The following is a 14,862-nucleotide window of genomic DNA, read 5'->3' on the forward strand; positions in this document are numbered from 1 at the left end:
TGCCTGGTGCATAGTGAGTGCTAAATGAATAATAACTAAATACAGATTATACTTTTTATCAACTCAAATTGTGACCACAGTGCAGGACCTTGGGACTTGGTTACATCGCTCCCACCAGCAGGAAGCTCAGGCATAAGCCTTCAGGATTGTCCCCTCCTTGTGACCTCCTGACTATAACATCCACCATCACCTGATACAGTGTTTCATACTGTACTTACACATGAGTTTCCCCCCCCCAAAAAAAATTTGACTTATTTGTCCCTCAAAATTAGAGTTGAGGCCAAAAGAAATGACTGTGGTGAGCCTGAACTTGCAGCATGATGGGTATGTGACAGCAGTAACTGATCACTCGGAGTGGGGGAGAGTGTTTTCTTAGGCCACCTTCCTCTTGGTCCTTGCTCTTAATGAACCAGTTACTCTCTAGCATCTTCCTTAAGTTCTTGACCTCCTACTGATAGGTCCTTCCCTCCAATTTCCCCAGCTCGAAAGAAGAAAAGCCACTACAGAAAATAAAGGAGAAGGAAGGTGATTTTAGAAGCCACAGGGCTCAGAAAGAAGGGGTAAATTGCAGAGTTGGAACTCTAGCAAAGACTTTTAAATGCTGACTTAAACTTTTTAGGCTGCGTATTTTTTGTTTTGCTAAGCAGTTATTAAGCGCCTTGGGTCAACAACCATCTTCTTTTTCCTCAAAATCTTTTCTAGTACCGTTATGTAGTTCTCTTAGAACTTACCCCTCTATTACACTTGTTCTTTGCATATTGAAATATTTGGATTCTGCCAGTGATGACCAAAGTGAGTGAACACACTGATTCTCTTATGATATGTCCTTTTGTTTTCTTACTGAAAGGGATTCAAGCAGGAGCCAGTAATTCTCTCCCTCCATTAGGGTCAGTAATGTTCTCTGGTTTTTCTTGTTGTTTTTTTTTAGTGCATCGTAAGACATTTGGGATGGCAGCTAGACTCAGCTGAGGGAGGAGAGTTATGGGCAGCAGGATGTGAGAGAGGAAACCAGGGCTGGGAGGTCCCGGAGCGCGTGGAGGGAGGAGCAGTGAGGCAGCTGCTGCAGGACGGGAGGGAGGCGGGAAGGTCCTCTGAGGGGTGTTGCTTACGGAGGCCTTGTGTAAGGCTAGGACGGGGTGTCACATCCACCTGGTCAGGTTTAGAAACATTCACTTACTGGTGTGGCACTGGCTCATCGCAGGGCTGTTTGTCACGGTGAGCTGCGGCAGCACAGACCGCACATTGGCCAAACCCAAAACAGAGGCTGGGAGGAGCCCCTTACGTGGTGCAAGGTCGCGCCGAAACTGGAGGCCGGCCGCAGAGACTCAGGACTGGCAGAGTGTAGTTCATGGTGCTGTTGAAATACAATTCCTTTTAAAGAGTTTGGACCCAGTGAGGTAGGCTTCTTTGCTTTTTAAATGCTAACCTTTACATTTGCTTAACTTTTAGGCAAAGATTTTTTTAAAAGGCAGCCTTTTATTAGAAGTTATGCATGTACATAAATCAGTGTTAATTACAGTTGTCAAGTTTGTGATTAAAGTCAAGTTCTTTTATTGTTGGTAAATTCTTGGTAAACTTTATCATCAGCTTTTCACTCTCCCCCCCCCCCCCCCCTGTTTTCTGTTTTAGTTGCTGATATGTGTTCAAGATGAGTGGAATGGGAGAAAACACCTCTGACCCATCCAGGGCAGAGACAAGGAAGCGCAAGGAATGTCCTGACCAGCTGGGACCCAGGTTGGCTTCTTGCTGAGAAACAGAATCAGTATTGCCCATGAAAGCCACAGCATGCTGCTTCAGTATTTTAGCATTGGTTTTATACCTGGTTCAATATTGTGTTTGATTCTTCTCCTTAACAGTTAACCTTTGAATATGTATTACTGAGCTTACATTTGGATGCTAATCAGTTGCAGATTTTATTACTCTTTACAAGAAGAAAGCCACCTACTTCTGGCATCCCCTGTCTCCCTGAATCTTAAAACAGTTTATTCTATAATTTTGAGTTTTTCACATTTTCCTTTCCTTTAGCTCACAGAATGTCCTAGAAGACTCCATAGTAAAAAGACTTGCTGTTAATATTGTACTGGGTTGGTCCCCCGACCCACTTTTCTTTTCCTCTCTCCTCTCCTCTCTTCTCTTGTCTTGAGTTGGTGACAGAGGTTGTGGCTCTTCAGTGAATACAACAAATAATTTTAAAGCAAGTTCTGTATCATACATTGTGGGTGAAAGTGTGAGTTGTTATAACTTCTATGCAGTGTAATTCAGCAGTATCTGTTAAAATTACAAAATTCATATCCTCTTTAAACTAGCAGTTCCACTTTCAGGAATTTCTGACAATATTCTTTTATACATGCAGAATGATATAAGTATGATATTACTCATTACACCATTGTTTATAATCTCAAAAGATTAGGAAAAACCTAAGTGTTTGTAAGTAGCTATTTAAATAGCTATGATACTCCATAAACTAGAACACAATACAGCCAAAAAAGAATGAGAACACTTCATGGATTGATACGAACAGAATCTCTTAAGAATATTGGTACAGAGAAAAAGCAAAGTTTAGAAAATGTTTATAGGATACTACCATTTGTATAAAAAGGAAGAAAATAATAAGAATCTATATTTGTATTATTTTAGGATAATTAAGGAACTTTAAGAGTTGTTACCCACTTGGGGGATGAGAACTAAGCAAATAGGGACAAAGGTAGAAGAGACAATTCACCCCTTTGATTTAAATATATAAATGATTTTAAAAGTTAAATAAAAACAGCAACATCTATAAATGGAGAGTTAAATGATCAGATGGGGCCACAGTAGGGTAGAGGACTAGGAAAAGTCATTAAGGGAGGAAGAGAAGGAGAAAGAGCAGAAAGCCAGTGTTTATATTCCCTTTCCCTTTTTAGTTGCCAAGCAAAACAAGCCTAATGAATCACCACTGTCCACATCCCAGCCCCAGGCCCCAGGTCCTGTGTATTGCCTCTAGATTCCCTAGTACTTGCTGGCTAACCGTGACCTCCTCAATGCTCAGCAGTTTTACTGGAGGAGGCAGTTTGGTAAGGTGGAGACTATTCCAGGGAGGCACTGCTCTTCTATCAGCACTGTGCTGGTGCCATGCGGTGGGTGCAGCTCTCAGCCACCTGCCTGGTGCACCCCTTTGGAACACAAGTACTCCTTTCTCACCTGTTTGTCACTTACTTATTGTCTTGTGGGAGAGAGTGATGGATGGAAGTAGACGAGGGTAGAGGGGTTCACAGAGGGAATCTGACTCTTCCACCTGTTACAGCCACTCCCTCCCTTTCCCTAGACCTAATAAAGAAGAAACTAGGAGTAAAAATTAGTTTTAGAAAAACCAAATTCTGGTCCCTGCTCTCCTAGTAACTCACTGGGTGATCTTGGACAAATCATATAAAATGGAGGAATTATGTTCTAAGGTTTATTAGTTTATGAAAACAAAACTAATATTTAGAGGCAAATATATGGTAGTCTATTACAAATTACAGAATTGAATAAGTTGGTATTATACACAAGTAACTATTTAAAATACAGAAAGCTGCTACATTGTATAAGTTATTTATTGTATTGTTTGAATGTCATTTAGTAGGCCCTCTACCATACTTCAGTGAAAAATTGTGCATATAGTTATTATCAAGGGGGACTTTTGAGTTTGCTATTTTATCAAATTCAGATGGCAAGATCTTGCCAATTTTTATTTTTTCCTCTCTTCCATTAACTTTTTAAAACTTTAGTTGAACTTAGACCATTTGTTTATATTTTGCATGTCATTCAGCTTGGACAGTTAACAAATACCCTAGATCAGTTTCGCTTTTGTTTCTAGCTGTTCTATGTGTTTGTTTTTTTGTTTTTGTTTTTTTTTTTGCATTATCTATAAAGGCTGTTTTTTGGTGTGATCACTGACATCCTAAAGAAGTCTCTGAAATTATAATAATTTATTTTCATTATTTTTGTATGCTTTACCAAAAATCATTGGAATTTATTACCATTGTAACTAGTTAACATCCCTTTCTTCTTTTACTAGTCCAATATAAATTAAAAACTTTTTATAAATGTTTCACCCCTTTTTCTAAAACATTCCTTTATTTAGTCAACAACAAATACAATGGCCACTTGAGACATGCATTGTTTTAAGCACAGTGGTGAGCAAATCGTCTTGACCATTGTCACTGTGAAATTGACAGTTCAGTGGGAAACATTAAGCACATTGAACAAATGATAATAGTAAATATGTAATTGCAGCCTAGGGTAAGTCTGATTTCAAAAAAACATGCTACATTTAGGGCAAATTCAGTTTTTTCCCCACAAAGTGCAGTTGACCTGTGAACACAGATTAGAACTGCATGGATCCACTTAAATTCAGATTTCTTTCAAGAAACCAATTGTAACTTTTTTTGAGATTGGTGACAATTTGAAAGAACATTTCTTCCCTAGTTATTACACAAATACAGTATGTAATACATATAACATACCAAATATGTGCTAATTGAGTGTTTATATTATCAGTAAGGCTCTCGTGATAGGCTATCAGTAGTTAAGTTTTGGAGGAGTCAAAAGTTATACCCAGATTTTCAACTGTGCAGGGGCTCGGCACTCCTCATCCCCATGTTGTTCAAGGGTCAACTATGTTTATGTGTGTATATAAGTAACTCTTGTTTGTACTCTTTGTATTAGAACTTGTTTAACATGCTTATCTTTTTCAAAACAGCTCTTTTTCAAATTCATAATAAAAACATCTTCGTTCTTTTTAGCCCCAAGAGGAGCACTGAGAAACGTAATCGTGAACAGGAAAATAAATATATTGAAGAACTTGCAGAGCTGATTTTTGCAAATTTTAACGATATAGACAACTTTAACTTCAAACCTGACAAATGTGCAATCTTAAAAGAAACTGTGAAGCAAATTCGCCAGATCAAAGAACAAGGTAAAAGGACTGAATTAATACTTGGGAGAGTTTAGTTGCTTTCTGATTTTCCATGTTTGCGATGTCCCTTCAGTCCCTTCAATCCATTTCTTAGGCTTAAATTATTGATGAGGAAATGATGTCACAGGGCAAGACGAATGCAAGTATCACTTGCAGTGGTTTATAAATAGGCTTTATATAAAATTCAGTGATCCCCAAAGACAGAGGAGGCTTAGGTGAGGCAGGGCGCTGTAACTTTTCATTTAGTAAAACTCATCTAGGTGCCCACTGAGTCTCCTCCCCTACCTTGGAATTTTCATAGCTTGCACAGTAAGTGACTGTCAAAATTTGCAAGTGAGGAGCCAGCTGAAGTCAGGAAGTGAACCACCTCCTGTTTCAGGTAGTCAGCATATTTGATTAAGTGAGTCTCAACTGGCCATGCCACTAGATTAGAATTTCATATCCCGAATGGCAAGAGATTTGAAAGGCTCAAACCTCCAGTCAGAATTCTTTTGTGAAGTTGAAACACAGAACATGACAGATTTCTTCTGGGGTTTTCTTTTTTTCCTGAGATCATTTTCTGTCTCTCTTTGATATTTTTGCCTAGAGAAAAAAAAAACTATGAAAATAGTATTTTAAAAAACACATTGGACTGTGTTGCCAAAAAAAAAAAAAATCCATGTTAGGCAAGTATGAACAGTGTTTCGGTGCTCACGGCCAATATATGCTCTTGAAGTATTCGTATCCTGCTTTCCTTCAGGGCAAGGCTAGGGAGATTACTATCTCTTGCAATCTGTTTTTGGATGCAACCTAGAGTTCATATTTTTTATCTACCTTTTATATAATATTCAAAAGAGGCAGATTTTAGAAAAACAACATCTTTGTCTGCTTAGGTATATGAGCCTAAATTTTTTTACCTGCTCCCATGTGTCCTAAAATCCTAGCTAAAATAAACCTAATTTATATATGATTATCATAGTGTTTTCCATTTTATGCAAATAGTGTTAAGCTAAGTTCTATATAAAACAATTTTACAAATATAATTCTCTCTTCTAAGAACTTAGAAATATACACATAGTATTCACTGCACAGTTGCTGACACCAGCCCACTCTGAAAATTGGCCTGTATTTCCTGGTTTTCCATCAGAATTAACATTCAGCATTCAAGGGGTGTCTACTTCTGGTTCCTATCTCTGTCTCCCATCATTGCTCTTCTTTTCCCTTTGAGATTCACTAATTATCAAAAACTTAATCTCAATTTTGTATCTTCTTCATCTTTTGGTTTTAGCAAATGGATAAAATACTATTCCCAGAGGCCTTAGGAGAAATAATTGTTTAAACTTTCACAGTGCTTTGATGTTGCTATATTTCTAGCTGCTGATGTCATTGCAGGGGAGAATTCATTTAGCTTCTTGTTTCAAAGATTTTGAATGATTCAGTTTTGTGAACACTGCATGTTAGGTAATACCTTTATGCTTTAAAGCAGTTGCATCTATATTTTCACTATCCAGGTCTTGCACAAGTTCTTAAGTTTTGCAAAGCCTTGATAATTCTTGCTTCAAACCATAAAACACATTAAGATGTGTCACACTGGGACTGTGCCATATTCTGCTGAAGGTTTAATCATAAGGCTGCGCGCCACAACCTCCCAAGAAGCAGCAACCATAAACACCCTGTCGTGTCTTACTCTTACAATAGTTCCTGCTAATTTGAAAAGTAACGTGTTTTTGAAAAGGGAGGCAGAATTTAAAAACGGAATGGAAAGTATAAACATACTTCTAAGTTCTCAACTTATCTAATAAGGATACTGCTTGTTTAATAAATTGTTTTTTAAAAAAGAGCAGAACTTTAGAATCAGATCAGGTAGAAGTTAGGGATGATCCTGGTTCTGCCACTTACAGGCTCTCAACCTGGGTAGATTATTTTCTTTCTGCGACTCAATTTCCTCACGTAGAATTTAGCAATCATAACGTCTAAGTTTCAGGGTGTTGAAATTATGAGCTGTGGAAATGCACTCAGCAAGTAACCTGTTACGGTAAATGTTTAGTACGTAGTTAGTATCTTTGCTACATTAAGCAAAACAGCACATATTATTTTCTTCACCTATATTAAGATCTTCAGACAGCTCTTCTTTCAGATGAAAAGTGTTGGGGAAGAGAGTGGGGGAAATGGTTATGAATATCCTCCCCAACATGGTCATATGAAGAAAGTAAAATTTTTCTGGTGCCAGAGAACCCTGCATAGCCCACGCACACCATTTCACTGACAGCTCTATTGGGGCCAGCTTGATTTCTCTCAGCAGCAGACAGCCAGGTAAGGTTCAAGAGCAACACATAAATCAGACCTGAGCCCTTCTCTCCACCCCTACCCTCTCTCTCTGTGCCTGCCCACCCAACTGATCTCCCTATCAGTCAGTACAAATAAAGCCCAACCATCATCTTTACAATGCTGTTTAAACTTAATTTGTAATTCTGTTGCAAGTGTTAGCCTGAATAAAATCATAATTGTCCTGGAGAAGTTAAACTGGATTGCATGAGGTGCTACACTAATCAATACACATCAAGAAAGAGAAAAAAATGAAGGAACCCCCTCCCAGTGTCAGAAATTCCTACAGACTGGCCACACATGATGGGCTTTTTCACTCAAGTCTGCTCTGTCATCAGCTGCTCCTCACGTTTCCATACACTTTATAGAGAAAGGAAGAGAAGAAATGAGATTTTAAAATGGCCCTCAGGAGAGGGAATTACCAGCTATTTAAATGAACAAGCATTTTTTCATAGATAGCCCTTTACAAAACACATTTGGCAGACACACTGGCTTCCAAGAGCATTCATGCCGCAGCGGACCTTGCACATGCAGAGCGAGTATGCGCAGAGTCTGCATCTAAGCCATTACACCAGCTTTTTGAGATTGAACTATAGGATGTGGTAAATGTTTAGAATTTCTGGTTCCTGTAACTTGCAAACAGCAGTCATAAATGGTAAATAATCGTTTCCTAATTGGAGAACCTAATATTGCTTCTATTCCACAGAATAATAATAATAAGTAGGAAAAATAAAAATGATTTTAATTTTGGATTATTGTGTCCAATGTCACACTCCTCAGCTGAAACTTAAATAAAAATTTCTGTTGAAAATACATGATGATTCTTATGCCCTTAAAAAATAAAATTGAAGTTTAAAGTGACTGAAACATTTAAGGGACTTTTAAAAATTAATGCTTTTCTACTGCCTTATTTAAATCGGTATCTCCTCTGTTATCCCAAATATAGGCACACTTTTCATTGTTTTTTCTAAACTAAAATTTTTTAATGAATTTTATTGTTTAGAAAACATTTGCCACTTAGTGCAGCATATTTGAATACAGACGTACTTATTCGTTAATAGAGAATTGGTTTCAACCTTTCATTATTATTTTTCTAAATGTAGTTTTACAAATGAATAGCAATAAGAATAAAAGGTATATTTCAAAAACCCATGTTGGTACTAGCTAGATTTGGGGGAAAATTATTTAAAATCTCAAGGAAATAGTAATAGAAACCTAATTCTAGTGTATGACAGTAAAATGTAGAATTTCCCTTCCTGTTCTTTTTTTCCTGCATTAAATGTTTTAAGTTCTTGTGATGAAAATTCAGTTACTCAAAGCTAAATCCTCAGCACGAACTAATAGCAAAGAACTAAGCAGAGTGAGCAAAAGGGCTCTGATATCAGATCCCTTCCAGGGGTGACATCTGTAAATCAAGTTTTTGGGTGATGCTTTCTAGCATTGCTTAATGTTCCATGTGATGAAACCTTAGAGTGACGTTAGAGTCATCTCTCACTTCAAGGAATAGTTTAGCAAAGTCAGCATCTCTTGGGCATGCCCTTGTAGATACTTTCATACCGCAGATGGTGTTTTGCATTGCCGGTCACATATTTATGATAGGACAAAGTCTTAGTTATTTGGAAAACAGATGGGAGACCAATGACATGTATAGTCTTAACCTTTTTAAAGCATTGGTCCCTTATTCACTACATATAGTTTGAGTTTCAATTGCCATCTTCTTTGTTATCCTATCTTCTTCTAAATGTGCCAGTGATAATTAAATGGCTACAGTCAGCCAGCCAGATCTAACAGTGGGCCAACAGAGTAGACAGTATAATAGACCAGTGCAAACCCCAAACTCAGTTGGCAGGGTATGTTAAAGTAATGAGTATAATGAACTTAGTAAGATCACAAGCTTTATTTAAACCAGATGAGCCCGATGTCCTCCACCAACTGTATGATCATGTGCAAGTTTCTTAACTTCTCTGGGTCTTCCCTTTTTAATCTGTAAAACCAGGATCATAATACCTCAGTACAGGTCTTGTGGAAAATATGTTCAATATTGTTTATGAAGGGTTTAAGCTAGTGCTTGTCATATAGACTTAACTAATAGTTACTACTCTTTTAATCAATGTTTCTGACATCTATACCTGAAGTCATCATCCAAAGAAATCTAAGTTTTCTTCCTAAGGACTTGATACTGATAAGGAAACATGTTTTCAGATGTATTCTCTGTTACAGTTTTAAGCCTCAGTATTCTTATAGTGTTGATTCTTTTTATTTTAATATAGAAAAAGTAAATAGATGCTATCAAAACTATGCAGTCAGACAGAAATCAGAAATGTTAGTACTTTGTGTGATTCCATCAGCATAACTTTCCTCCAGCTCTGTTGCTCCTGCTGGACGTTGGCAGCTGCTGCTTGTCCCTGTTACCTGAGTCACATTTGCTTTAAGGAGAACTAAAGAGGGCAAGAGTTGGCAGTTTTTATCTTGCCCTTGTTTATTTACTTCAACACAGGAATGAATTTGACCTTACCTTGCTCTTGAAGACCTGAAACTGTTATGGATTTTCCATGCATCAAGAAATAAATCAAACTTTGATGAGCATTATATCCTTGACACTGCAATTTTTAATGAAGATAAAATATTTTTCTCCTGATCTGCATGTAATTCACATTCATGTTTTAATGTGGGCTAATGGCTCATTTTATTAAGGAAATCCTTAAAATTAGTAAGCAGGGTTCATTTTCTGCTCACATTAGCTTCTGGTTTTCCATTATTTTGTGTTTATTCTTAAGTATATGGAATTTTTTTTTAAACAGCTTTCAGATGCAGATTTAAATAATGTATCCTAATGCTTTAGGATTTTAACAGTTTATGACATGGGCTCTAATTTCAACATTTAAACTCGCTTCCTCACTCTAAAAGAAAGTGGGCTCCCTTGTTTTCTTGATCACCTTTTGCTGTTATGAAAAGAAATTAATTCTGAAACCCCACTGTGTGTATTGATTTCATTCAAGAGAAAACATTCATTCGGTAAAATTTTTACTGAGTAAATACTATCTGCAAGATATAATACACTAATGGGGAGTTTCAACAGTCAATAAGTACATGGTTTTCTTCATTGGAGCTTCTGCATAATTTGAGGGAAATCAGCTTGCAGACAACTGCTGTTGAGCTGTATGGGACATTGGGGATGTGGTGAAAGACACTGGTGCAGGTTTTAAGGAGGACAATAAATTTGAACTATATGAGAATATTTTATTTTATTTCACTTAAAAATTTTTAAATTGTACTGTAGTTGACATACCATTTTAGTTTCAAGTATACAACATAGTAATTCAACATTTATATACATTACGGAATGCTCATCATAAGTGTAGTTACCATCTGTCACCATACAAAGTTACTACAGTATTATTGGCAGTTTTCCATATGCTGTATTTTTCATCACCATGACTTATTTACTTTATAACTGGAAGTTTGAACCTCTGAATCCCCTTCACCTATTTTATCCATCCCTTACCCTCCCCTCTAGCAACCACCAGTTGGTTGTCTGTATTTATGTCTGTTTCTGTTTGGTTTGTTTTTTAGATTCCACATGTAAGTAAAATCATACAGTGTTTGCTTTTCTCTATGTGACTTATTTCACTTAGTATAACACCCTCTACATCCATCCATATTGTCACAAATGGCAAGATATCACTCTTCATTTATGTGTGAGTAATATTTCATTGTATATATATATACGCACCACATCTTTTGATGGACACTGAGGTTGCTTCTGTATCTTGGCTACTGTGAGTAATGCTACAGTGAACATAAAGGTGCATATATCTTTTTGAATTAGTGTTTTGGTTTCCTTCAGGTAAAATAAAGTGGAATTACTAGATCATATGGTATTTCTATTTTTAATTTTTTGAGGAACCTCCACATTATTTTCCTAGTCGATACAACAGTTTACATTCCTACCAATGGATGCACAAGGGTTCCCTTTTCTCCACATTGTTAAAACACTTGCTATTTCTTGTCTTTTTAATACTAACCATTCTGACAGGTGTAAGATGGTATCTTATTGTGGTTTTGAAATGCATTTCCTGATTTCCCTGATGATTAGTGATGTTGAGCACCTTTTCATGTGTCTTTAGCCATTTTTATGTCTCTTTTGGAAAAATGTCTGTTACGGTCCTCTGCCATATTTTTTTAAATTGGATTGTTGTTTATTTGATGTTAAATTGTATGAGTCCTTTATATATTTTGGATATTAGCCCCTTATCAGATAATCTCATTTGTAGGTATCGCCTCCCATTCAGTAGGTTGCCGTTTTGTTTTGTTGATGGTTTTCTTCACTGTGCAAAAACTTTTTAGGTTTTTAGTTTAGTTTATTTTTGCTTTTGCTGCCCTTTCCTGAGGAGTCAGATCCAAAAAAAATATTCCTAAGATTGATGTACAAAGGTTTACTGCTTATGTTTTTCTTTTAGGATTTTCATGATTTCAGGTCTTACATTTAGGTCCTTAATCCATTTTAGTTTATTTTGTGTATGGTTAATAATAATGTAGTCCAGTTTCATTCTTCTATATATAGTTGTCCAGTTTTTCTAACATCTTTTAATTCAATAGACTGTTTTTCCCCCCATTTTATGTTCTTCCCTCCTTTGTCACAGATTAATTGACCATATAAGCATGAGTTTATTTTGTGACTCTCTATACCCTTGTTCTCAATTCCATTAATTCCATACACAAATATGTACCTATATTTGTGCCAGTACCATGCTGTTATGATTACTATAGCTTTGCAGTTCAGTTTGAAATTGGGGATTGTGATACCTCTTTGTTATTCTTTCTCAAGATTGCTTTGGCTGGTCAGGGTCTTTTCTGGTTTCATACAAATTTTAGGATTATTTGTTCTAGTTCTGTGAATAATGCTATGGGTATTTTGATAGAGATTGCGTTGAACCTGCAGATTTCTTTGGGTAGTGTGGACATTTTAACAATATTCATTTTTCCAATACTTGAGCATGGTGTCTCTTTCCATTTATTTATATCATCTTTAATTTCTTTCTTCAGTGTCTTACAGTTTTCAGTTCTACCTCCTTGTAATACTATCCTTGGTTAAAGTTATCTTATTCTTCTCGATGCAATTCTGAATGAGGTGGTTTTCTTAATTTCTCTTTCTGCTAGTTTGTTGTTAGTATATAGAAATGCAATATATTTCTGTTTGTTGATTTTTGTATCCTGCAGTGTATTGAATTCATTTATTCTAATAGTTTTTTGGTAGAGTTTTTAGGATTTTATATGTACAGTATCATGTCATCTTCAAATAGTGACAGTTTACTTCTTCCTCACCGATTTGGATGCCTTTTCTCTCTTTTTCTTGTCTGATTGCTGTGGCCAGGAATTCCAATACTGTGCTAAATAAAAGTAGTAAGAGTGGGCTTTTTGACCTTGAGTATGGTATTAGCTATGGATTTGTTGTATATGGCCTTTATTATATTGAGGTATGGTTCCCTCTATACCCATTTTGTTGAGAGATTTTTTTTTTCATGAATGGGTGTTGAATTTTGTCAAATGCTTTTTCAGCATCTATTGAGGTGAACCTGTGGTTTTATTCTTTTTGTTAATGTGGTATATCATATTGATTGATTTATGAATATTGTACTATCCTGTGTCGCTGGAATAAATCCCATTTAGTAATGATGGATGATCCCTTTGAGATATATATATATGTATATGTATTACGGTATCATTAATATACAGTCTTATGAAGGTTTCACATGAACAAAATTGTGGTGACTACATTCACCCATATTATCAAGTCCCCGCCTCCCCCCTGATTGCAATCACTGTCTGTCAGTGTAGTAAGATGCTATAGAGTCACTACTTCTCTTCTCCATGCTGTACTGCCTTCCCTTGACCTACCTATATTATGAGTGCTAATTATAATGCCCTTAGTCCCTTTCTCCCTCCCTCCTGAACCCCTTCCCTTTGGTAACCACGAGTCCCTTCTTTGAGTTGATGAGTCTGCTGCTGTTTTGTTCCTTCAGTTTCACTTCGTTGTTATACTCAACAAATCAGTGAAATCATTTGGTACTTGTCTTTCTCTGCCTGGTTTATTTCACTGAGCATAATATGCTCTAGCTCCATCCATGTTGTTGCAAATGGTAGGATTCTTTTTCTTCTTGTGGTTGAATGATATTCCACTCTGTATATGTACCACATCTTCTTTATCCATTCATCTACTGATGGACACTTAGGTTGCTTCCATTGTGAATAGTGCTGCAGTAAACATACGGGTGCATATGTCTGTTTGAATCTGGGATCTTCTTTTCTTCTGGTAAATTCCTAGGAGTGGAATTCTTGGGTCAAATAGTATTTCTACTTTTAGTTTTTTGAGGAACCTCCATATTGTTTTCCACAATGGCTGAACTAATTTACATTCCCACCAACAGTGTAGGAGAGTTCCCCTTTCTCCGCATCCATGCCAGCATTTGTTGTTCCTTGTCTTTTGGATGTTGCCCATCCCAACTGCTATGAGGTGATATCTCTTTGTGGTTTTAATTTGCATTTTCCTGATAATTAGCAATGTGAAGCATCTTTTCATGTGCCTGTTGGCCATCTGAATTTCTTCTTTGGAGAAGTGTCTGTTCATATCCTCCACCCATTTTTTAATTGGGTTTTTTGCTTTTTTGGTTATTGAGGCATGTGAGTTCTTTAAATGTTTTAGATGTTAATCCCTTGTCAGATATTTCTTTTATGAATATATTCTCCCATACTGTGGGATGCCTTTTTGTTCTGCTGATGGTATCCTTTGCTGTACAGAAGCTTTTTAGTTTAATGTAGTCCCATTTGTTAATTTTTGCTTTTGTTTCCTTTGCCCAAGGCAATATGTTCAGAAAAAAGTTGCTCATGTTTATATTCAAGAGATTTTTGCCTATGTTTTCTTCTAAGAGTTTTATGGCTGCATGACTTACATTCAGGTCTTTGATCCATTTTGAATTTTCCTTTGATGTATTTTTAAATTCAGTTTGCTATTATTTTGTTGAGGATTTTTGCATCTGTGTTCATCAGGGACATTGGTCTGTAATTTTCTGTTTTTGTATTGTCTTTAGCTGGCTTTGGGTAATGCTGGTCTCATGGAATGAATTTGGAAACATTCCTTCCTCTTCAGTTTTTTGGAATAGTTTGAGAAAAGTAGATATAACTCTTCTTGAAATGTTTGGTAGAATTCACCTGTGAAATCATCTGACCCTGGACTTATGTTTGTTTGGAGTCTTTTTATTACTGATTCAGTTTCTTTACTAGTAAATAGTCCATTTAGATTTTCTGTCTCTTTCTGATCCAGTCTGGAAAGATTGTATGTTTCTAGGAATTTATCCATTTCTTCAAGGTTATCCAATTTGTTGGCATATAATTTTTTATAGTAAAATTTTCTAACCCTTTGTATTTCTATGGTGTTTGTTGTAACTTCTTTTTCATTTCTTATTTTGAGTCCTCTTTTTTTTCTTGATGAGTCTGACCAGAGGTTTATCTATTTTATCTTTTCAATATACCAGTTGTTTCATTAGTCTCTTTTTTTTAATTCTTTATTTCATTTATTTCCTCTCTGATCTTTATCATTTCCCTCCTCCTAGTAGTTTTGGGCT

General features: G+C 36.3%; 1 protein-coding gene across 13 annotated transcripts in view; it reads left to right on the forward strand.

Moving 5' to 3' along the window:
• NCOA2 (nuclear receptor coactivator 2) overlaps positions 1–14,862 on the forward strand; it is a 298,607-nt gene that overhangs the window by 189,696 nt on the left and 94,049 nt on the right. For all 13 annotated transcript variants that reach the window (XM_036886218.2, XM_036886214.2, XM_036886211.2 and 10 more), the window contains 2 exons: positions 1,630–1,734; positions 4,764–4,936. In XM_036886218.2, coding sequence (XP_036742113.1) covers positions 1,649–1,734; positions 4,764–4,936 — 259 coding nt within the window. In that variant the 5' untranslated portion in view covers positions 1,630–1,648. The remainder of the gene's footprint in view (positions 1–1,629; positions 1,735–4,763; positions 4,937–14,862) is intronic.

Source organism: Manis pentadactyla, chromosome 3, assembly GCF_030020395.1.
Source record: "Manis pentadactyla isolate mManPen7 chromosome 3, mManPen7.hap1, whole genome shotgun sequence".
Lineage (NCBI taxonomy): Eukaryota > Metazoa > Chordata > Mammalia > Pholidota > Manidae > Manis > Manis pentadactyla.